Source organism: Hyaena hyaena, unplaced genomic scaffold (assembly GCF_003009895.1).
Source record: "Hyaena hyaena isolate Hyena2069 unplaced genomic scaffold, ASM300989v1 scaffold_98, whole genome shotgun sequence".
NCBI classification, from domain to species: domain Eukaryota; kingdom Metazoa; phylum Chordata; class Mammalia; order Carnivora; family Hyaenidae; genus Hyaena; species Hyaena hyaena.
The window spans coordinates 2,497,468-2,520,694 of record NW_024080730.1 but is presented as its reverse complement, the minus strand read 5'-3'; the positions used below and the strand labels follow the sequence as shown (position 1 = coordinate 2,520,694).

Genomic DNA, 23,227 nt, shown 5'->3' with positions numbered 1-23,227 from the left:
ATATATAAAAACATATCGTTGTTAAGTGAATTCGTAACGCCTTTAGTTCTTAGAGGTTTTTGTTTGTTTTCTAAATGTTTGTTTACTTTTGAGAGAGAGACACAGAGCACGAGCACGGGAGGGCAGAGAGGGAGGGAGACACAGGATCTGGAAGCAGCTCCAGGCTCCGAGCTGTCAGCACAGAGCCCGACGTGGGGCCTGAACTCACAAACAGGGAGACGAGGACCCGAGGCAAAGTCGGACACTTAACCGACTGAGCCACCCAGGCGCCCCCTTAAATTCTTGGTTTAACTTCCCTACAATCGAGAGCAGGAAACACAGCCCCCCACCCCCACCCCGGCTGCAGCCTGTGCGGGGCCAGAACACAGACAAGGCGGGGACGTCACCGTCGGCCTCTGTGCGGGCAGGTGGCACACTGCTCACGTCACAGCCGTGGCTGATGTGGGGCCCCGGAGAACCTCCCAGAACCCGGTCCCGGTCCCGGTAGTGAGGAGGGCGCTTGCGGACGGGCGGTTCACCCAGCCCTGCCTCGGGAGGCACCCCCACAGACCTCGCCTCGGAGCTGCAGGCACCTCGGACGGGAGTGTGCGGGGGTCCCCGGGGACAGGCGGCCTTCCTCCAGCGGGCGGCGGAATGCTTCCCCAGGGCAGGCGGAGCCAGGGCACCCCCGCCGCCCCCCGCTGACGCCTCGCCCCCGGCGGGAGGCCCACGCGGCACTGCGTCCGCCACAACTCACCTGCCTCAACGGGGACGGTCTTCTGATAAGCGGGGGCCACCTGGGCGACATCCTCGAAGGTGGACGCATTCTAGCAGGAGAGAAGCGGGCCCATCAGGGGAGCCCCCTCGCCCTCTGCAGCCCGGGCAGCTCCCTCCGCACGCAGGAGCTCTCACGCCTGGGGCCGTGTTCTAGCCTCGCTGGGCCTGATCGTCCACGTTTCCCAGTGTGCCAGGCCCCCGTGTCATTTCTGGAGGACCCAACTCGTCTGGGCAAAGCGACAGGGCTGACCGCCCACTCACAGGAGGACCCAGGCGCGCCGACGGGCTCAGGGGCCTCCCAGCCATCCTCAGTTTCCCTGGGAGGGAAACAGGCTTGGGGCTCAGCACTCTGCGGCTTTTCTGACACCCAAACGAGGAGAAAGGGGCCCCAAACAGGGGCGGGGAGCAGCCGAGCTCCCTTGGCCCGCCCGCTCCGCGCCTCCAGAGCCAGCGGCCCCCAGGCCGGGTGCTGCTGCACACAGATCACCTGAGTCATCCCGGCCTCAGCTCCTAGCGCAGCTGCTGGGCCGCGTGACCAAACCTGCCCCTTCCCAGGCACCCCCTCCCAAACTGCCGGGTGGGCCGTGCCGCTCCCCAGAACAATGTCCAATGCCACCCCCCATCCTGTGCAGCCTTGAGGGAAGGGGGTGTCAGCGCCCTCCCAACTGCCCCTGCTGCCCCCAGGGGTGATTCCCCGCTCCAGCTGCACCACGGTCCAGAAGGTTCTCCAGCACGCCACTCAGGACCGTCTCTGCCGCCAGCCTGGGGGCTTGTGTCCCAGTTACGCTGCCTTCCCAGCACTGCGCCTTGCCCCCCCCCACTGACCAGAATCCCCCCCTCTGCACCCCCTCCCCTGGTCCCGCCTGCCAGGCACCCCTCCCCCATCTCCACTGTAGACTCGGGTCCCAGCAACCCACCTGGCTCAGGGACAACCTCACGTCACCACCTGGCTCTGAACCCCTTGCATGCATTTCCCGGCAGTCACCACGTGTCTCCCAGCCTGTGCCCCACCCCTCACTGCCAGGGCCACACGTGGTCACACGTGGAGTCCCCTGGGTGATGACGGCTGTGTGGTCAGCAGTGAGCCCATCCGAGGGCAGAACTCCAGGGCCAGACACGGGACCAGGCGGCACGGCCTCAGTCTCTGTTTGGGGACATGGGAGCCACACCCCGGGAAGTCCACGCTCAGACGTGGTAGGACCGAAGACCCCACCGGGTATGAGGGCTGTGTCACTGAGACTCTGAAGCCACCGGAAGGGACAGAGTCCCCAGGGAGAGTCACGCGCTGGCTCTGGACAAACCCTGGCCCACGGGCCCTCCGCGGCGAGGCCCGGGTTCCGGATCTGCGGCTCCCACATGGCAGCCACCACCCACGTGTGGCCGGTGAGTCCTTGCACCGCGGCCGTGTGACCAAGGGACTCCATTTCCAATTCAGTTTACTCCTAATTTGAACCCACACAGCCACACGTCCTCAGGCCATCACGTCGGCCTAGTGTCTGAAGGTCCAGGTTCCGAGGATGGCCTGGTCACGCACCGTGGGCTGTGTGGGGTCGCGGCTGCACTCGGGGCCTGCCTGGGATTGTCCCTGTCTCACAGCATGGCTGCGTGGGGCCCGGCACATGGGAAGCACGTTCGAGTGTGCGTACCTCTGACAACACGAGCCGGCACCCACCGGCGACGGCCACGGGGCAGCGCCCAGCAGGGCTCCGTGGGCACCCCCCCATCAGCACAGGACACTCCACCCAGACGGGAGACACTCACCTTATCCATGCGGTCCTTCTGCACCCCGAATTTCCCGCCGAACCCTTTGGAGTAGTCTGAAACGGGGCACAACACGACACTTAGTCTCGGGTCGAGGACCAGCATGGGGCCACCGGCAGACGCATGCAGACAGAGCCAGGAGCAGCGCAAGGAAATGCACCCGGAGCAGAGAGAAACGAGAACCGCCAACCGCAGGGTCTTTACTTGCAAGGTGAGTTTTGTTTCTACCAAGGGTATTCAGTACGCAGGCGGGCGAGAGGCAGAAAAGAGGCGTGTGCATGCTTGCCGCATTCTCCCGAGGGACACGGGGGTGCCGGGTGCGGGCTGGCAGGCAGCGAGAGCGAGGAGGCCGCAGCACGGGCCGGGGAGGGCGCCGCTTCAATAGCACAGTCTTCCACCCAGCAACGGCTGACCGTCCGCATCCCTTCCCGCGTCCTGCTCTGAGCGCTCAAAGGAGGCTCACCCGCAGGCTCCTCTCGCTTTTTAAAAGAAAAAAACAATTCCGTGGGGCAATTCTAGCAGCCAAATACTCATGTCACAGCGACACAGATCTACGTGACAGTCACACCGTCATGCAGTCTCGATGCCACGTAGAGCCAAGGCCACGGCCATGCAGCCTGCCGGACCGGCCCGGGTGCGTGTGCCTTCCCTCGCCGGCTCCGGCGCTCGCGGCTAACACTGGCACCGGGAGCCTGAACCCTGCCCGTGAGTTCGGGGCATCGCTGCCCTTCCCGCTGGGGCCCCATTTCTCACAGCTAAGTCCAGACTCTGACTGTAATCAAAGGAGGAAATGGGGCATTTGCCACTCAGGGTCCCAATACACCTAGCAAGTCCCTGTCCCTCTAGCTTTGTGTATGTGCTGTTGGCTCTGCGTAAAGAACGCACACGTAACACGGACGGTGTCGTCCAGGAGAGAGAGGACAAACAAACGTCCCCGCCCCGCCAAAGACACCACCACAGGCAACATGGGAGCCGCACAGCACACGCCCGGCCCTGCCCCTCGCTGCCACCTGGCCTCTGGCCTAAGGCTAGCGGCCCAGCCGAACCAGGCACGGGCCCCTGTCCCAGTGGCCGCGCTCCGCAGCGAGAGCTCCTGGGGAAGGCTGCTGGGAGACCGGGGACAGCCCGTCCCAGAAAGCAGTCCCACGAAGGGGTCACGGTGACATTAACCTGTAAGCTAGCGCCTCACTTTGCCAACCCCCAAATCTGACAGGGAGAGGAGAAACGGGGTGGAGGAAGGAGGGAGCAAGTTAGAATCGCTCCCGCATAAAACTGGGTCTGAAACCCCCCTGTGCCCCCGGCGAGGGACAGAGGGTAGCTCGGAAGGCTGGGCCCTGAAGTCTGTGCTAGAAGTGGCTGCCCCAGAACGGGGAGGCGGCGGGGGGGCGGGGGGGGGAGGCAGGAGGCGGGGGCGGTGAGCCACTATGCCTTGCTGGGACTCGTGCTTGGCCAGTCTCTCCTTGTAATCAAACCCCACAGCACAGGAGTCCTGCCTCTCGGACTGAACACCAAATCTGCCTCCAAAACCAGCCTTATAATCTGAAAACCCACCGGCACCAGTGGAGAAAACCGAGAGAGGAAACAGCGTGGTTAGAATCGTACGAGCAGCGCCAGTCACGCGCGTCGTCGGACACACGCAGAGCCGTGCCGGGCTCGGGGCTGGAGCGGCTCCCGGGCTCACGGAGGGTCCGAAGTCAGCTCCCAGGCCACAGACAAGGCGAAGCTCTTAACGCCTCAGCCACGGTCCGAGAACAGGTGAGGCCCTGCCGCGGGGGGACTCGGAAAAGGCACTCTGTGCCCTGAGATTCCCGCGCAGGGCGGCGAGGGGCGCGCCGTACACCAGGGCCACGCGGCGCCACGCAGGAGCCCCGCTTCCCAGCGCGCCGGCCGCAAGGGCGGGTGCAGGTCTGGGTCACCCGCAGAGGTGCCCCCACCCCCCACCGCGCCCCCTGGGGCCCAGGGACGCGCTTCCGAGTGGAAGCAGCGTCTCCCGCCAGAACCCCGCCCGCTCTATCAACGGGGGCTCACACACGGGCAGAAAACAGCACCCCCCAAGATGCTCCGGGCCCTGCCAGGTGCTTCGGACGCACAGGCGAGCGGGGGGCCCCCGGCAGCTCCGGGGGAGGGCGGGGGGGGAGGGGAGGGGAGGGCGGGGGGGGAGGGGAGGGCGGGGGTTCAGCGCGGCACTAGCTGAACAGTTTCTCAAAAACGCGGGAGGCACAGGACAAGCCCACACAGTGAAGAAAAACAACACGCTACGGAAACACGGCGGCGACACGGCACGCTGACAGACCGTGGGCGAGAGCACACACGTTCCGGAACGACCCCGAGGAGCAGCGGGCGAGGCAAACGTACCTCTCTGGGACTCGTGCAGCTGCAGCTTCTCCTGGTGGTCCCAGCCGAGCGCACACTTGTCCTGTCTGTCTGTCTGCACGCCGAACTTCCCTCCAAACCCTCTCACGTAGTCTGCGGTGCACAAGAAAGGCCACGAGCCGGTGTTAGCGGCAGGCGTGGGCGGCGGGGAGAGGGCACGTTTCCCACGCAGCCGAACACACACAACCCGCCGTGCGCCTCCTTCTTCTGAACCTTTAGAAACACTCTGGGACACGGTCACGAGGACCCCTCGGAGCAGGACTGGGAAACAGCCTGACGTACGGCCTCGGTACCGTCAACACACACACTCGGGACCCCACATGAGTAGCTCCGCGCGGCAGAACCGGCACCCACGAGCCACCGCGCCCTCCCGGCTGCCGACACAGATGTGCGACACACGGCCGTCGTTACGAGCGACTGCTGGGGTGCTGGGGCCAGATGGGTGTAAAGACACAGTTTCTTATTTAACAGCTGTGTTGGGACTTGGGGTTTTAAAGTCCGACGTTTACGTTTACCGCCCGGGTGGCTCAGTCGGTTAAGCATCTGACTTCGGCTCAGGTCATGATCTCGCGGTTCATGGGTTCGAGCCCCGCGTCGGGCTCTGTGCTGACAGCTCACAGCCTGGAGCCTGCCTTGGATTCTGTGTCTCCCTCTCTCTCTGCCCCTCCCCCACTCTTGCTCTGTCTCTCTCTGTCTCTCAAAGGTGAATAAATGTTACCAATAAAACAAAATTTAAAGTTTGCTGCTGAATTACAAACAGGCAACCGCTTTCGGGCTTCCGGGCCACGCTTTCCATCTTGCTCTGCAGGCAGCGCGCGTGCCGGGGACCGCGGCAGCTGAGAGGAGACGCGTGGCTCACCTTTCTGCGACTCGTGCTTCTCCGTCCTGCCCTGGTACTCGAAGCCCACGGCACTCTTGTCCACCTTGTCCCTGTCGATGCCGTACTTGCCCCCGAAGCCCTTGGAGTAATCTGCACGGGAGAGCGGCGGCGTTCACGCGGAAGGCACAGGACGGCCGGGCGTGGGGGCCTCCGCGGTGTCCGAAGAAGCCCTTGTATCGCCCAACCAGAACCCAAACCAAACCAAGTGTCTTTCAGCCGCAGGGTAAGATCACTAACGCGGAAGACGCTGGAAGGGAATTCCTTGGATACGAACAACAGAAACGTGACGAGCAGCCAACAGAGCGGAGGAGCAGCCGTCGCATCTCCCCTTCATCCCAAAGGGGATCAGGGAGGAGGCGCGTTACACAGCTTCGGAGATGAGACGAGCCACAGCGGCCCCACGGCAAGCTGTCAAAGGTCACCTGCTTCACCAACTGAAGCCAGCAGAGGTGGCCCGGCGGCACCTCCAGGGGAGGAGGGCACACGTGAGGACTCGTGCAGAAACCTCGCTTCACCCCAAAGCTGAGTCCCCGACATGCACATCCTGACGCTTAAGCACGGCTCCACCAGGGACGCCCGCGCGGAACACGATGTGAAGCTCGCAGCCCTCGCAAGGCCAGGGGCCGCCAGGAGCCCCGTGTCCCAGGCACTTGTGCTCGGGCCCCGTCGAGGAGGGGGGGTGAACACCACCAAGTGGGATGCAAGCGCAGATCGGCAGGGAGCACGGCGGGGAGCAGCACAGGTGGCCGGCCCAGACCTCGGCCTCAGGGCAGGCGGGCAGGCCTGTGACAGGAAGTGGCCCACGGCCCCCCAGCAGCTTCCCTGGGGAAATGCTGAGCTGGGGCTGTTTCCAGTGGGCGGGGGCGGGTAATTCTGTCTTTGAAAGAAATCTGGGTTCTTAAATAATACATGATCTGTTTTTAAATGCTGGCAATTATTTCTAAAAACTTAAATGTGCAAGCGCACCTGGGTGACTTCGACAGTTAAGTGTCTGATCCTGGTTTTAGCTCAGGTCACGATCTCGTGGTTCACAACTTCAAGCCCCGCATCGGGCTCTGCAGGGAGGGCACGGGGGAGCCTGCTCGGGAATCTCTCTCTCCTTCTCTCTGCCCCTCCCCCGCTTGTTCTCTTTCTCCGCCGCCCCCCCCCCCCAAACAAATACATACAGATAAGACTTCAAATGTGCAGGGGCACCTGGCTGGCTCAGTTGCTGGAGCATGTGACTCGTGATCTCAGGGTCCTAAGTCTGAGCAGCACACTGGGTGTGAAAGTTACTTAATAAAGATAAAACCTAGGGTCGCCTGGGTGGCTCAGTCGGTTAAGCGTCCGACTTCGGCTCAGGTCACGATCTCAGGGTCTGTGACTTCAAGCCCCGCGTCGGGCTCTGTGCTGACAGCTCGGCGCCTGGAGCTGCTTCGGATTCTGTGTCTCCCTCTCTGCCCCTCTTCCGCTAGTACTGTCTCTCTTGCTCTCAAAAATAAACATTAAAAAAAATTTTTTTTAATCTTAAAAAAAAACATCTAACGTGCCTACAAAACAAAACCAAGCAAAAAGCCAGCCCCCCGTGGCTTCTGCAGCAGGCCGCGCGTCCGTGGGCCCCCGCACAGGCCAGCAGCGTGTCGCCCGTGCCTGGCAGGGCTTCTGTGAGGGCAGGAAGCCAGCACGGCCCGCGAGGACAATGGCAGCACCCACGCACATTTCAAACTCAACGTCCTGCGACCCGCCAGGTCCTTTTCTAGAAATTTACTCTTTTGAAAAATTGCATGTATACAAGACGCGAGAACAAGACTTTTAACTTCAAAAACTGCAAAGAGCCTGAATCCCACTGTCCCAAGGAACGAGCTGGCCAGATAGCGTACGGGCCCCTCGCAGGGCGGGGCTGAGCCATCACCCGAAGGACGGTAAACCCCCTACACGCACGGGAGAGCCCGGAGCGCCCTTGCGCTTTCAGGTAAAAAGGCTGCGTGAGTGTGATGTGGGCCGGTCTCCCTGGGGCTGGTTCCGTGGACGCGGGCGGGAGGCTGGGGACAAGGCGGGGGTGGGGGGGTTGGGCATGCGTAAGGACGCGCCACCGAAGGCTGACCTTTCTGCGACTCGTGCTTCTCCGTCTTGCCCTGGTAGTCAAAGCCCACAGCGCTCTTGTCCACGCGGTCCGCCTGCACACCATACTTGCCGCCAAAGCCGCTCGAGTAATCTGAGGGGACAGGGCAGTGCTCGGCGACAAAGCCCGATGACAGACTGAACGGTCACTTGTCAACTACTCAGGACAACAACACTCTGGGGTTAGAAGTCACCAGGAGATGAAGCACATGTTCGAAAATGGCACCTGCGGTTACACAGGAGTGAGCCCAGCCTCGGCTGACAGCCCACGCACCGGGCAGCGAGGGCCCCGCGCAGCCGACAGCAGGTGCACCGGGCGGCGAGGGCCCTGCACCTGTTCTAGGCACCTGCTTCCCGTGGCGGCAACAAGCCCCGTTCTGACTCGGGAAAGCAAACATTTGGAAGCTACGTGTCTAGGATCCCTTCCTAAAGGGGCTGGGAATGCCCGTGCCCGGCCAGAACACCTGCGCCCCGGCTCTTCTGATGACACGCAAGAGGCAGCAGTACACCGGCCTGCATGACACACGTCAAGGGCCCTGGGAAAGTGACACACTCTCATCTTTTAAAAAGACTCTAACAGGCACAACCAGAAGGTCAGCCGACGCCGTGTCAGGGAGCACACGTTTATAGTAAAAGTAAAACATCAGTAGTCTAAGGGCTGCGGTCTGCACTGTCGGGGGACATTAGCTCTTCACTAACCAGGCCCCAGAGCCGACTCTGCAGGGACAGCACTGCTGGGAAGACGGCTCCTGCCACGGTGACACGGGACGCAGACGCCTGGGGGCACGTCCTCCCGCAGGCGACACCCGGTCCGGGGACAGGGCCCTCCCCCTCCCCTTTACCCCCTCCCCCGGCCGCAGGTCTTACCTTTCTGCGAGGCGTGTTTCTCAGTTTTCCCCTGGTACTCAAAGCCCACGGCCGACTGCAGGTACCAAGAAAAGGGAAACACATTTTTAGAGCTCTCCAGAACGGTTCGTCTGAATCCAGGACACACGTGAAAATTGTGAGAACACAAACCATGTTAGTTTTTGGCCTCTGGCTTCCTAAGCCAAGGGCAGGCCGCCCTCAGGGCCAAAGCTCAAAATTCGCTGCCATAAAAGACCCCGCGGCGCCCGGCGGGCTGTGCGGGCGATCCCGTGGCCGCCGCGGCCCCCACAGGGCACGTCGGGCTCCTGGGCTTGAGCCCCACGACGCCACACGTGCACCTGCTCCTCACCTGAGCTCTTCCACGAGCAACCCTGCCGTCGGGGTCGGGAACGAGAACGGGCAGGGCGGGGGCCCTGTGCACGCGGCCCCGGGGCCCCCGCAGCTAACACAGACCCGCGGCTGACGCGGAGCAAAGCCTGAACGCGGATGGGGGTCTGACTCCCAAATCCAACGGCTATGACAGAAAACAGGGCGCTGGCGGCCCTCAGTCACACTGAGAGGCTGAGGCCCAGAGGCGCCGGATGGTGCCCCGACACCGGGCCTCAGCCCTGGAAACAGGCGCAAGTGTGGCACCCTGCCACGTCTGCTCTGAACAGCACCGGGTCCCAGTGACGTGCATGCAGGGACGGTGACTAGAAGGAGTCCCCAGGGACACGCTCCCAGGCAGCGGAAGGCGGCCCCTGGCCCCTCTGATCGGTACAGGCCAACGTGGGGGAATTCTACAGGACCCAGGAGGACAGACCCTTACTCGTTCCCGTGCTCCCGTTCTCACGTCGTAACCCAGCTGGTCATCCCAGAGCCAGGGGCTGGGGAGCTTCTAGAAGCCCTGTGGCCGGACACCCGCCCCCCAGTCCTCAGTCGAGGCAGTACCTCGAGAGGCCTGGGGACTCCCTGGTCTGGAGGCAGTGGCCCCGTTGCCCGTGCCCTGGCTCCCACTACCCCTCGCTCACCTGGTCAACTCTGTCCACCTGGACGCCAAACTTGCCCCCAAAGCCCCGGACGGAGTCCACCTGGGAGCAGTGCTTGGAGAGCTTCGACTGGTACTCGTGGCCGACGGCTGACTGGAACGGGATGTGGAGAGGAGGGGTCAGCCAGGGGCAGCTGCGTCAGACACCCCCCCGCGCGGTCCACAGGGCACCAGCCCACACATAGGGTCCACGGCAGGGCTCCTCCACAAGACGCGCGCAGTGTGGACGTTGGGGATCCCCGAAGCCACCCAAGACCCTGCCGGGTCGGCGCTTCTGCAGGCCCCGTGCAGAGCCCAGCCTGACACCAGCGACCACAGAGGGCGACAGTCACTCGCTCTGCCAAAGCGAGGCCCTTGCCTACCACGTGGCCTAGGAATGAGGACCAGAGATTCTTCCCCGACGGACAAGGATGCAAACAAACCTGCTCTCAGTGACCACACGCACTCGGCCACTCTACATACAGAGCCACCGCATCACCGCGCCCACCCCGTCCACCCAAGGGGCCTCCCATGCAGGAAAGCCAAGGCGTCCCGCCACTGTGGCCTCGGCAAGGCCAGCCACCCAAGGCCTCTGGGCCGCACCGGGCTCCCCGACTCTTGTCACCAAGGCTTCTGGAACGCAGCCCCCATCACGTGTTTACATATAAGGCCGCTTCTGGGACTCGACCACCAAATTCAGTAAATACCAGACACCCCACAGCCCGCGAAACTGTAAATACTCACTACCAAGCTCCCCAGCAGCAACCACCCCCCACCGCCCGTCCAGCCCCCCAGCCCCGCCCCTGGCCCCGCCTCATTGCCCCCTGCCAGGGCCCCACCCTGCCCTGCCCAGCTGCCTGGGCCCAGGCTCTGTCCCCAGCATGGACGCTGGGACGCGTGACCAAGTGCGGGCACCTGAACCTTCAGTTTTACTGCCAACGGTCACGCCGCATGGGGACACAGCGCACAGATACCCCTCCCTCCGCCTGGTCTCTGGGGCCGCACAGGGCGCCTGGGGCAGGGGAGCAGGGCAGAGGCGGGAGGCCGTTCTCAGCACAGCGCAGGGGAGAGAGCCGCTGAGCTTCACAGGAAGCCTCGGAGACAGGCTGCTCTCCCCTCCCCCGCGCTGCTCTGCTGTCCCTCCTGCCTGGAGACCTGAGGCACAGTGACGAACCGGCTGCCTCCAGGCTCCCAGGCTCCCACGCCCAGTGCGCCCAGTGTGGATGAAGCCCCCCAGGGGGCAGCCTGCAGAAGGGGCTCCTCGAGCATGAACTGCAGCAGAAAGAAGCTTAGAAAAGAAAGCTTTTCTAAGAGTGTGGCCAGAGTGCAAGTGGGGCAAGTTTCCCAAGTATCTTTTCTGTTTTTATCAGGACAGATGGAGCCCCTGAGAAACCCACGCCCGTCACTGGGCATCGGCACCGGGCAGGGCGCAGTGGCCAAGGCTGCTCGCACACTGCAGGTCCGGGTCGGGCCAAGGCCAGGAACGAGGCCCGCCTCACTATCTCCACCCGCGGAGGAGGGCAGGGCGCCGGACAGGGTAGGCGGGGACCACAGTCCTGCAAACACGTGCCTGCACGAGCGGGCTTTTGTTCACGAGGTCTCCATCACGTTCTCAAGTCCAACACAGATCTCGGGGCTCTTTCCGACTCAGCGAGGACGGCTTACACAGTACTTAAGAATTATGTGATTTTGGGGTCTCAATTTTTTTTAAGCTTATTTATCTTGAGTGAGAGAGAGAGAGAGCGCGCGCGTGTGTGCAAGTGGGGGAGGGTCAGAGAGAGGGGAAGAGAGAGAATCCCAAGCAGGTTCTACACTGTCAGCACAGAGCCCGATGCAGGGCTTGAACCCACGAACTGTGAGATCATGACCTGAGCCGAAATCGGGAGTCGGACACTTAACCGCCTGAGCCCCCACGCGTCTGGAGTCTCAAGTTACTTCTCACAACAGGTTGGTGGCATGGTGCCCCGGGGAGCTGCAAGCTAACCTTGCCTGCGTGTGCAGCGAGGCGCGAGGGAGGGGCTGCACGCCCACGGCAGCGCCGCCTCCACACCCACCCGTAAGGGGAGCCCCCACTACACCAGCTGAAGAGACTAGAGTGTCTCCCTGAGCCGTTTGGGCACCGTGACTGCATCCAGGAGACGCCACTGAGCGCCTGCCCGGTGCCAGGCCAGGCATGAGGTGAGGATGACAGGTCCAGCCCCGGGAGCCTCCACAGAAAGGTGGCCACGTCCAGGGGGCACGGAGGACGGCAGGGAGGAGGCACAGGGGAAAGGCAGCCGTGGGCAGGCTGGCGGGAGGGAGGGAGGGCTCATCAGGGAAGCTTCCAGCGACTAGAAAGGCCAGAGCCCAAGGTGCTGGGGGACAGGAGCAGTGGAGAAGCCACCACGCTGTTGTCTGATCGTTTCATTATTTTCCCCAATGTGTCATTTTTCCAACCCAGAGCTGGGGGCCCACACGGACCATGAATCTCTCTCTGCTGTGACTCCCCACAGCCCCATGGGCACAGGCTGGGTCTGGGGGCAGGAAACCTTTCTACCTGCTTCTCTCGCTGTCCTGAGCACACGGGGGTTTGTCTGTTTGTGCTGCAAAAAGCCACCAGGCTTTCTTTCTTAGAATTATCTGAAGATTTTCCCGCTCCCCACTTTCCTTGTCTAGACATCTCTGGAACGACAGTCACACCAGGAAACATCCGTGCTTCCTGCAGCTCGCTCCTGGTCCAACCCCAGCTCAGGCAGTTCTGGACCCGGAGTGGGGTGCCCACGGGCCCCCACGTGTGTGCCCTGTGCCGGCACAGTGCGGCGGTGACACCGTGACGCGGTGGTGCTGTTCCAGGCCGCTGACTCCGAGCCGTGCAGGGGCAGGCGGCGCTGGGATTTCACACCAGAAATTCCGTATCAGCTAACAGTTTCCTTCCACGCAGAGCCAAGGCAGACGTCTGTCTGCGGGAACGGCCGCCAGGCTGGGACGCTCACGTCTACGGGGCGTCTACACGACGTCCCCACTGGAGACACACGTGCCCCCCCCACCATGTTCTCAGTGTGGCGGGGAGAGCCCTCCAGAGCCGACGTGCCCCGGCTCTCCCAGGACGGGAGGACGCAAAGTGCTACCGACGCCCAGTGCATTCAGCCAGCAGCGCGGATGCCGCGGGCCCTGGCGGCGGAGTCTCGCCCACGGTCCGCCATGTGAGTGCTCCCCCCCCACCCGCCTCCAGGGCCGTGACTCTGCACAGGGGGCCCGGCGGGGCACCACCTGGCTGAGGGCTCACCTGCACCAGGAACAAGAGTCCCCCTGACCCACTCTGGTCTGCGGACGGGCTTGTGGTGACACTCACCCTGCACGCGAGGTACTCCGGGGCTTCCATGCTGGTCCCAGAACCCCCCCACCCCTGCCTCCCTCCTCAGGGCCCCCACCCCTGCCTCCCCTGCACGGCCCCCACCCCCGCCTCCCTCCTCAGGGCCCCCACCCCCACCTCCCCCACCCCCACCTCCCAGGATCAGCACACCGTGGGGCCCAACAACCTGAATGAGCAGAACCGACCACACACACTGACATCAATCTGGCCCTGTCCCGGACCTGAAAGAACCCGCGCTTATACCCAGAGGAAGTGGTCCAACTCCCAGTGAGGGGTTCCGTAAATACAGAAAACAAGGCAGCCGCAGCCACAGCCGTGTCCAGAGCAGTGCTCTCAGCTACCCCCTCTTTAGGGCTTTGGGTTCAATAGAAGGAGCGAAGGAGTGGGGGAGGGTCTCTTTGCAAGGNCCCCCCGCCTCCCCCCGCACGACCCCCACCCCCGCCTCCCCTGCACGACCCCCACCCCAGCACCCATGAGAATCCTACCAGGGCTTCCCAATCACAGGAGCACTTCACGAGGAAGGTGAGCGCACGGAGGACAATCCCACCTCCACTGCAGCCTCGAAGCTTTCAGCCAAGAGGCCTGAGAACCCGCCGAGAACCGCACGCGCTGCCGCCACCTACCTTGTCCATCCGGTCCTGCTCCACGCCGAACTTGCCGCCGTAACCGTGAGAGGCTCTCGGTCCTGTTTCCAGCTCCTTCTCCTTGAGGGTCTGGTGTTCTTGGAAAACATTCTCTCTCAACTTGTGTATGCTGGAAGGGCGGGGGCGGGGGGACAGACACACACTGAGGCGGGAGGGCGTCCGCACCTTCTAGGAGGACCCGTGAGGCAGACAGCGGGATGTACGCACCGCAAGGCCCCGTCACTCCACGCCCCCAAACCCCTGCCTTCGCCCTGCGCCCCTTCCTCGGCCAGCTGGCCCGACTCGTCAGCAGAGCTCAGAGTCAAGTTTACAGGGAAAAAGAAACTAATCTGCACCTGCCCAGGGACTCATCCCAAATCCAAGAGGAGCTGCAACGAAAAGGTGAATTGTCTTTATTTCCTACAGAGAAAAGGCTCTTTCATCAGGCACCGGGATTCGGAGAAGCCTTTCTCCTCCTCAAGGCAGAGAGGGAAAAAAGTCAGCAGTCCCAGATCCCAGATCCCCTGAGGACGCTGGCCGAAGGCAGTGAGGCAAGACATTTAGACAGCATCTCTACCTGAAGTACAACAGCTCTTACGTCCTCCACAGCGACACAAGACGCTTTCAGAATTTATCATCTAAAGCCACTTTCTACTGGGGCGCCTGGGGGCTCAGTCGCTTAAGCGTCCAACTTCAGCTCAGGTCATGATCTCATGGTTCAGGGGTTCAAGCCCCGCGTCGGGCTCTGTGCTGACAGCTCAGAGCCTGGAGCTGCTTCAGATTCTGCGTCTCCCTCTTTGTGACCCTCCCCCGCTCGTGCTGTCTCTCAGAAACAAATTTTTAAAAATGCTTTTTTTAAATAAAAAAAAACAAACTACTTTTTACTTCTAACACCAGGGATAGTGAAACAGATGGCAAGCTGTGGTCAAAATCTGACAGGTCAGGAAGCCCCTAGAGCTGTCACCATCACGGGTCCACAAGGTGCCACCCCACAGGGCTGTCCAGGGCACACTATGTCCACACATCTGGACGACGATCCCCGAGTGGAGTGAAAAAGCAAACCAGGCCTGGCCACTGCCCGGTGCCCCGGGGGGCGGGGGCGGGGAGAACAGCGCTCCAACAGCTGGGAGGGCCACAGCGCGGCCACAGCGGTCCCAGAGCCTCCCACGACGTCCGGCCTGGTCAAAGCCACGGGCACAGAAACGAGGAGGGCGACGGGGGAGTGAACCAGCTCGACGCCGGCTCCCGGGGCCTGGACATCCGCACGTGGCTTCTGTGGAAGGTGTGGGCTCAGCAGGTTGGGAGGGAACCAACACTTGGATCTAAACTACCCGCGCTGCCAACTGCACCCTCTTTTGTGGATGATTTCCTGGCTCTTTCTCAGCCAAGAACGACTTCCTCTTTCTGAAAGATAACGGGGCCAAAGACACACACCGCAGATGACCCAAACAGGTCACTGGGTCAGGGATGGCCCTTCACGGCAGGCACGGGAGGGTACAGATCGGAAGCCGGTACAGCCTGAATAAAAGCCTGAGCGCGGTTTAAAAGTTCCTTTTACCTACACCGCCTGACAAAGAAACAGCACCGGGAGAGGCGGCGGCGCGAGGCTGTGCCGAGTGACGAGCAGGGCCCGCTCTCCCCCGCGACAATCCCTCAACTCCCCTATTTGGGCCTTTTCGTGAGACCAGGGTGCTTAGCACCCAGCTCCTCGGTCCCCCACGGGCAGTGACAACAGGAGAATGACACTCGGGGCGGGGGTTAAGGTCTAAGGTAGTCAGACATTGTGTGTGGCAGGAATCTCCACTCAGAGAGCGCACAGGTGACCGCATCTGTGATGAAATCACCACTGCTGAAGAGAAGATGCTAGAATCCTAAATACAGGAACTGCTTCTGATGGGACTCCTAAGCCACCGCGTATGTCGGCACACACACGTACAGAAGCGCGTGATCTCGTGAGCATCAGGTCAGAAGACAGGTGCGGGCATGCAGATGTGTGTTAACAGAGAAGCTGTGTTGCCGACCCCTGCCCCCCGTCCGTGTCTTCGCCTTCAGAACACCAATTCCACACCGACGTTAAGAAAGTCCCTCAGGGGCATGTGGGGGGCTCAGTCGGTCCAGCGGCCGACTTCGGCTCCGGTCATGATCTCGTGGTTCGTGGGTTCATCGGGCTCTGTGCTGGCAGTTCAGCCTGGAGCGGCTTCGGATTCTGTGTCCCCCTCTCTCTGCCCCTCCCCTGCTCGAACTCTGTCTCTCAAAAATTGATAAACGTTAAAAAAATAATTTAAACACATTTGTATAAAAAAAAAAAAAAAAAAAAGAAAATCCCTTACTTGATGTGCTCCTGGTGCCCAGACCCCTGCACGGTCTTGGCCCCCCATCTCTGCTCCTTCTCACTGACATCGTTCTGAAAAGAGAAGCGAGTGACTCGTGAGGCCCACTCATGGGACTGGAACACACACACACAACCCACATGAGGGAAAGTGGGACAGAGGGAGCCCGGGGGCTCATACCACAAAATCGGGGTCGGTCTCCCAGTCGTCGGCGCCCCCGTCGTCCTGGGGGATGGACACGGCGTGGCCTGCCGAGGCTTTCCACATCTGAAAGAGCAGGGCCCGGGGTCAGGGGGACCCGGGAGAGACGCGCTCTGCGGCCACCACCCGGCGAGCTGGGCAGCTGTGCCACCAAATGCCCATCCCCAACCCCGTGCGGGAACGACACCGTCAGACACAGAAGAAATGTCATGTGGTCTTCCTTTTAAATTTTTTTTAATGTTTGTTTACTTTTTTTCTTTTTTTTTTTTACAAATAGTTTATTGTCAAATAATGTTTGTTTATTTTTGAGAGATGGAGTGTGAGCAGGGGAGGGACAGAGAGAGGAGACACAGAATCTGAAGCAGGCTCAAGCTGTCAGCACAGGGCCTAATGCAGGGTTCGAACCCACAAACTGTGAGATCATGGCCTGAGCCGAAGGCGGACACTCAACCGACTGAGCTGCCCAGGTGACCCCATCACGTGGTCTTTCTAACACTGCTCTCAAGTGGCATCCTAGACCCATCAGAAATAGTCCGGCTTCAATTCAAGTGGGAAAAATAAGAAAGTCATCTGTGCATTTACATCATCCATTGATACATCCCTCCTGGGGTGCCTGGGGGGCTCAGGGGGTAAGCGTCCGACTTCGGATCAGGTCACGATCTCGCCATTCTGGAGTTCTAGTTCTAGCCCCTCCCCCCCCCCCTTAAGGCCCTGAGCTGCCAGCTCAAAACCGGCTTCAGATCCAGTCTCCCTCTCTGCTCCTCCCCTGCTCCCTCCTGGCCTCTCTCTCCGGCTCTGGCTCCCTTAAAAACAAACATTAAAAAAAAGAAAACAAGGAAGAATACACGCCTCCACGGAGTCATGACGACGGTGCTGCCCCAACAGGCAGGGGCCGGACAACTGAATCCCAGGCTGCGTGGACTTTATCGCCTCAAAGAAACGACAGGACCCACACTGGTTTCAGGGACTTCCTGGACACGCAACACTGACGTTCCTAACTCGGGCTCGGACGCGTCAATCAACGTTCCAAGTGACTTATTCGAGGGCTGCCCCACCGCCGCTCCAGGGAGACACCCGCTACGTACAACGCCGACTTTCCTTGCACTGGGCGGCTCGGAGGATGGGCTGTCCCCTCCTCTCCCAGCACGGCAGCACGGGAAGGTTCCGTCCGGCACAGAGACCAGGACGGCAGCCTCGCCCCTCAGCAAGACAAGGCTTTTCCTGACTGCAAAGGGAAAATCGAACCCTGAAGGGTTCCCAGAGAAAACCATGTTTGAGAACAGACTCGTTTCCCACACAAGTACTAATAAGACGTCACCTAGGCCAGGAAGCACCTGGAAGGTTATTTTAACTCGCTCAACCGGAAACTCCACCCATGTATCTGAACCGGGGACACCCAGTGGGCACTTTCCGGGGCGCCACACCGGTGCTCCTGTGGCTTGAATTCAGCCGGGACAGAAGCCCGTCCAGACCCGCCCCCTCCAGCCCTGCTGGGTGTCAAGTCCAAGTCCGGGACGGCAGCGAGGGACAGATCAGGGCATAGTGCTCTCACGTCCCCAGATGGGACTCCTCTCGCGGTCACCTCAACAGGCAACAGTTTGCTAGCGGGTGAGGCAGGCTCGACACCGTCCCTTCCACGCCACCTCGAACCGCGCTCCCCTCTGTCTAGGTGTCCCAGGGGCTGGCAAGAATTCCCAGACGTGACCTGCTGGTGACACGATTTAGACACAGCAAATAGACTCAACTCGCAGCCCCGGGAGGGGCGACCAGACATGGCCGTTCACAAATGGAAGAGCCGACCGGAAGTTGGGTGATTCGCCCACAGCCTCTGCCTCTCCAGTCAGGTGTGGATCACGGCCCCGCCCTGGAAAGAGGCCACCCGTGCTTCAGGCCAGAGGAAACGGTCCCGCAAAGCGACAGGGTCTCTGGGGAGGGCCGGTGAGGCCAAGTGCCCCAGGAGGTGAAGGTGAAAGAGGTCTTTGCCTGTTGTTCTAGACCCACCAGGGAAACACGGCAGGGTCCTTCTGGAAGCGGCTTCATCATAGGGCCAGCACCTATGCCTGCTTCCTCACATGCTGCTGGCAGCGCCCCCGCCCCGCTCCAGCGTTTTCTGGAGTCCCCCTCTCTTTGGAAACCACAGGCAACACTGGAAACTGGGCTTGGCTTTTTAAATGTTTGTTAGTTAGTTAGTTATTAGCAATCTCTACACCCAGAAGTGGGGCTCGAACTCACAACCCTGTGACCCCAGATCAAGGGTCACACGCTGTTCCAACAGAGCCAGCCAGGCGCCCTCTTGACTCTACTTTCTAAACACAATATCCTCCCAGAAATTACTGTCCGACCTCCGCAGACCCAAAGGGAGAATCCCGTCCCCTTCCTTGCACAGGGACTCACCCCGACGGCCCGAAGGGAGAGAACAGAATGGTGACAAGGCACAGACCTTTCCTTCCGGCTGAAGGCGAAAGGCTGCTCACAGGTCTCTGTCTGAAACGCAGTGATCCAGTGAGGAATTCCCAGGCATCGGGAATGGTTCCGTCTGCAAAACGATAAAGGGGAAAAAGCTCAGCAAGACGCCTGCCGCCAGGCACCCTGGGCGGGTCGTCACGCGTGCGGACCCTTTCGGGAATCCGCGACACCCTCCCACACCTCACATGGCTTCCTGAAGAAATCCGAAAGGAGGGGGGACGGTGTGCATCCGACTAACCAAAAACCTCAGCCGGTTCTCGGACGCAGGGAGAAAATACAGAAAATAACAAGTTGCAAAAGATTTACAGCTGCAGAAAGTTTCGTCTTCGCACAAACAGAAATTCCTGCTGCAAGCGGCCAGCCTGCCGTTTCTGCTCCTTCTAAATGAGGACGTTGCTAAGAATAAGAGCCTCTGACTGAGAGTTAAAAAAATAAGTAACACAAGAGGGTCCCTGCGGGGCTCAACTGGTGAAGCACCCGACTCCGGCCCAGGTCACGATCTCGAAGTTCGAGAGTTCGAGCAGCGCGTCGCGTTCTGTGCTGACGGTACGGAGCCTGGAGCTGCTTCGGGTTCTCTCTCTCCCCCCGCGCCCCCCCCCGACCCCTCTCTCTCTCTGCCCCTCCCCCGCTCCCACTCTGTCTCCCTCTCCCAAAACTAAATCAACATTAAAAAATACAGAAATAACCTAAAGAAACCTCTCTGAAGGGCCCATGACATGGCTGGGACACAAACACAGCCCAGGGACGAGAAGCGGGGCGGCGCGGGGAGAGGCAGGCTGAGCTTCTAATGGACGGAAACGGTGACCGCGCAAAGCTCACGACTCCAGTTCATCAAGCCGCCGACTCCCCACCTTCGCCCGAAAACGACAGGGCAGTGCTGGGGGCGCCGCGGGACGCTAGGGAGCAGAGGCCACGGCGCCCTCGCTCCCTGGAAAGCGGCCGGTGCCCAGCGCGCGCCGCTGACCTCCCTGCGGCTGCCACACACCAGGGACCGCGCGGAGGCTCGGCCAGCCTTCCCCACGCTCCAGCTGCTGCCGCGTTCCCGACCCTACCATTCAGCCTCCTCTCTCCTCACCCCTCTGCACAGCCTAACTTCTCCAGGCTGTTCCGCACCCGCCAGGTACTGACGTTGTTCCTGTAATTGGCAAGCATCTAGAAAACTCCACGAGACAGTGGAGGATCTCCAACAATTTATTACCCCCCCATTCTAAATTACAAAAACAACAACACACACAGCACAAGGATAACTGCTTGCAAATATAAAAGCCTGGGTGTTTTTTTGGACCCAAAGATAATGCCTTTGGCCCCTTACCTCACACTGGCCACAAAAACCGGTCAAAGATCTAAAATTTAAGCTTAAACTATTAAACTCTCCCGAGGAAACACAGGAATAGATTCTCATAATCTCCAAACTGCCAACAGTCCTCAGATGGGAGCCTAGAGCACAAAGACCAAGAGGCAAGAACGGATACAATGGCCGAAATCTGAAACTCTGGGCTTCAGAGGCCGCTATCCAGAGAGCGAGCACAAGTCACAGAGCGGGGGGGACTCTTTCCCAGTCCCACGGCCAAAACAAACAAGGAGCCCCTGCAACTCTGTTAATCTAAAGGACAAGGAACCACACCGCAAGACGGGGAAGGGCCTGAACGCACATTTCCCCGGAGATCCGTCGGTGACGACTAAGCTCACCCAAGATCCTCGGGATCGTTAACCATCAAGTGCAACTCAAGACGCAGCAGGAACCCAGCCTCTCATTCCAGGATGGCTGAAATCGAAGAGACAGACAGACAGGTGTGAGGGGGTGTGGGGAAATCGGAACCCCCGGACCCTGCTGCTGGGGAAGTAAAGTGAGGAAGAGCTTGGCAGGTCCTCAAAAGGTTAACCAGTTACCACCTGACCCAGGGGCTCCGACGCCCAGAGACAGACCCGAGAGAAACGAAAACTTGCGTCCACACGACAGCCTGCGCGGGAATGCGCACAGTATCCTTCAGGGTAGCCAGAAAGCAAACCCGATGCCCACGCCCGTGTTACGTAACCGGTCCGTGTGGCCGCTCGGACGAAAACGCAGGAGTGAAGCCCAAGACCCTGCTACACGAATGATTCTCGAAGACACGCTAAGCCGAAGCAGCCAGACAGCAAAAGACTGTGTATCATACAGTCCCCCGTACATACAACGTCCAGAACTAGCAAGTCTACGCAGACAAAAACAGATGCAGGGTTGCCTGACACTGGAGGGAAGGTCACAAGGATTCTTTCTGACGTGCTAAATGACCCTAAAACCATCATGCCAACGGCTGCACAACTCTGTGAATACACTAGAAAACTATTTAATTGAAGCCTTTAAAATTTTTTAGTATTTTTTTATTTTTTATTTGGGAGACAGAGCGTGAGCAGGGGAGGGGCAGAGAGCGAGGGAGACAGAGAATCCAAAGCAGCTCCAGACTCCAAGCTGTCAGCACAGAGCCCGACGCAGGGCTCGAACCCACAAACCGTGAGATCGTGACCTGAGCCCAAGTCAGATGCTCAACCTACTCAGCCCCCAGGTAGGTGCCCCTTAACCCCTTTAAATGGGTGAATCATATGAATTGTATCTCAATGAAACTGCTACTAATGAAACATTGTTCACCATTAACAGACCTTCGTCACGTGTGTACACACGTACACGTGCACACCAACATGGCATCAGTGTGAAGGGCTTGTACTGCCACATAGAGTGGGAAACTCTATAGGACAAAGTTTTAGACGGTGGCATAGAATTCCCTTTCCATCAACCTCATTACCTGCTCTGCAGCAGAGAAGGGGAGAGCGAGAAGGCATCTGAGCAGGCAAAACAGTGGTCTCGGCGGGGGGGGGGGGGGTCCCCAGGCTCTGTGCACTCTCCTCTGCTCAGAGCACCAGCGCGCACGCTCACAAGGTGAAGGCCAGGGCCTGTGCCCAAGTCCACCTGCGGCTGGCACAGGGCAATACAGGGCAGGGCCGCTCCCACGACTGACTCACCCGCTCAACCACGCCCTTTCTGAGCACCTTACCTGTGCTGCACGGCACCCACCAAAGTCTGAGTCACCTCTTATGCTCTCTTAAAAGCGTTTTACTATTTAAAATTTTTTTGTTTGTATGTTTCATGTATTTTTGAGACAAAGACAGAGCACGAGTGGGGGAGGGGCAGAGAGAGAGAGGGAGACACAGAATCCGAAGCAGGGTCCAGGCTCTGAGCTGTCAGCACAGACCCGACGCGGGGCTGGAACCCACCAACTGTGAGATCATGACCCAAGTCGAGGTCGGACGCTTTACCGACAGAGCCACCGAGGCGCCCCTTAAAAGTGTTTTAAAGATAAGCCTGTCCAAATGCTTCCACTACCAGGCAAAGGCTGTAGTGACCGGGAGACCTAGTGTCCAAAACAGGTCAGCATCCCCCTCCCCCTTTATTCTTGGGTCCAAAAGTGGCCTTTAGGACTCTTCCTGCTCCTTCTGGATCTGGGAGCGCTTTTTTAAGAGAGAGAGAAGGGGGGGGAGAGACAGAGAGAGAGAGAGGCTGGGGCAGTGACTCAACACGCGGTCAGATGGGGGCAGGGACAGGAGGGGCCTGCTGGGCAGAACCCAGGGGGTTAACCGCTGCCGGCGCGGGGCGCCCGCAGGCGGGGCCGGGAGGCCGCCTCCAGGGCTGCGCTCAGCGGAAAACGGCATTCCTCCCCGGGATGGCGAGAGGCCGGGTGCCAGCCCGAGGAAGCCCGGTCCCCTCCTCCCGCGACCCTCCGGCGGGGCGGCCGCGCGCCCGCAACATGGACGAGATGGCACCGGAACAAGCCGCAAGCCCGAAAGCTCCTTTCTGGCGACTCCCCACGTACCCGGAGGAGGGGCCGCTCCTCACCCGGAGCCTCTCGGCCAGCCGCGGGGGCGCGAGTGCTGCTCTCCCGCTGACCTGACTGCACCGCCTCTGGATGGGGCGGCTGCGGGGGGACCCCGGCCCTCGGACCCCCCCGCCACCCCCCGCCCTCCGGCCCCGGACCTTCCCCCACCCCGATTCTCGCCCCTCGGACCCCGGCCCCCTCCCCACCCGTTCCAGCCCCTCCGACCCCCGTTCCCTCCCGGCAGGGCCCCTCTCCCACCCGATCCCGCTCGGCCCCCTGGCCCCTCCCCCAGCCCCTGGCACCGAGCCCCCCACCGCCGTCGGACCCTCCCGTCCCCCGGCCTGTCCGCAGCCTCGACCCCCACCTCAGCCCTCAGCCCCCCGCCCGACCCCGGCCCGGGGACGCCTCGCCCGCGCTCCCCCCGCGCCCGAAACCGCGAGCGGAAGAGCGGCGAGACCGCAGCGACCGCCGCTTCCTTCCCGTCCCCGGGCTGGCGGCGCCCGAGGAGCCCGTCGGAGAAGCCAGCCGCCCCCGCCCCGTCCGGGGCAGGCCGCGCTCGCTCACCGCCGCCTGCGCCCCCTCCGGCCCGGCCCGGGTCGCTCCCGGCCCCGCCGCGCCCGCTGCTCCCGGCGCCCGGCCCCACTTCCGGTTCCGCGGCGGGGGA

General features: G+C 61.1%; 1 protein-coding gene across 6 annotated transcripts in view; it reads right to left on the bottom strand.

Annotated features, from left to right (window-relative positions):
* The window catches only part of CTTN (cortactin), a 31,746-nt gene that overhangs the window by 8,269 nt on the left and 250 nt on the right, over window positions 1-23,227 (bottom strand). Inside the window, exons 1-13 of one of the 6 annotated variants that reach the window (XM_039235422.1) lie at window positions 23,128-23,178; window positions 18,690-18,785; window positions 16,229-16,315; window positions 16,049-16,122; window positions 13,719-13,848; window positions 9,748-9,858; window positions 8,738-8,792; window positions 7,854-7,964; window positions 5,750-5,860; window positions 4,873-4,983; window positions 3,946-4,056; window positions 2,518-2,573; window positions 737-806 (exon numbers count right to left, since the gene is read on the bottom strand). In XM_039235422.1, coding sequence (XP_039091353.1) covers window positions 737-806; window positions 2,518-2,573; window positions 3,946-4,056; window positions 4,873-4,983; window positions 5,750-5,860; window positions 7,854-7,964; window positions 8,738-8,792; window positions 9,748-9,858; window positions 13,719-13,848; window positions 16,049-16,122; window positions 16,229-16,315 — 1,027 coding nt within the window. In that variant the 5' untranslated portion in view covers window positions 18,690-18,785; window positions 23,128-23,178. Of the gene's footprint in view, window positions 1-736; window positions 807-2,517; window positions 2,574-3,945; window positions 4,057-4,872; window positions 4,984-5,749; window positions 5,861-7,853; window positions 7,965-8,737; window positions 8,793-9,747; window positions 9,859-13,718; window positions 13,849-16,048; window positions 16,123-16,228; window positions 16,316-18,643; window positions 18,786-23,127; window positions 23,179-23,227 lie in introns of those variants that run through there. The other 5 variants (XM_039235424.1, XM_039235427.1, XM_039235423.1 and 2 more) reach the window with 5 other exon arrangements.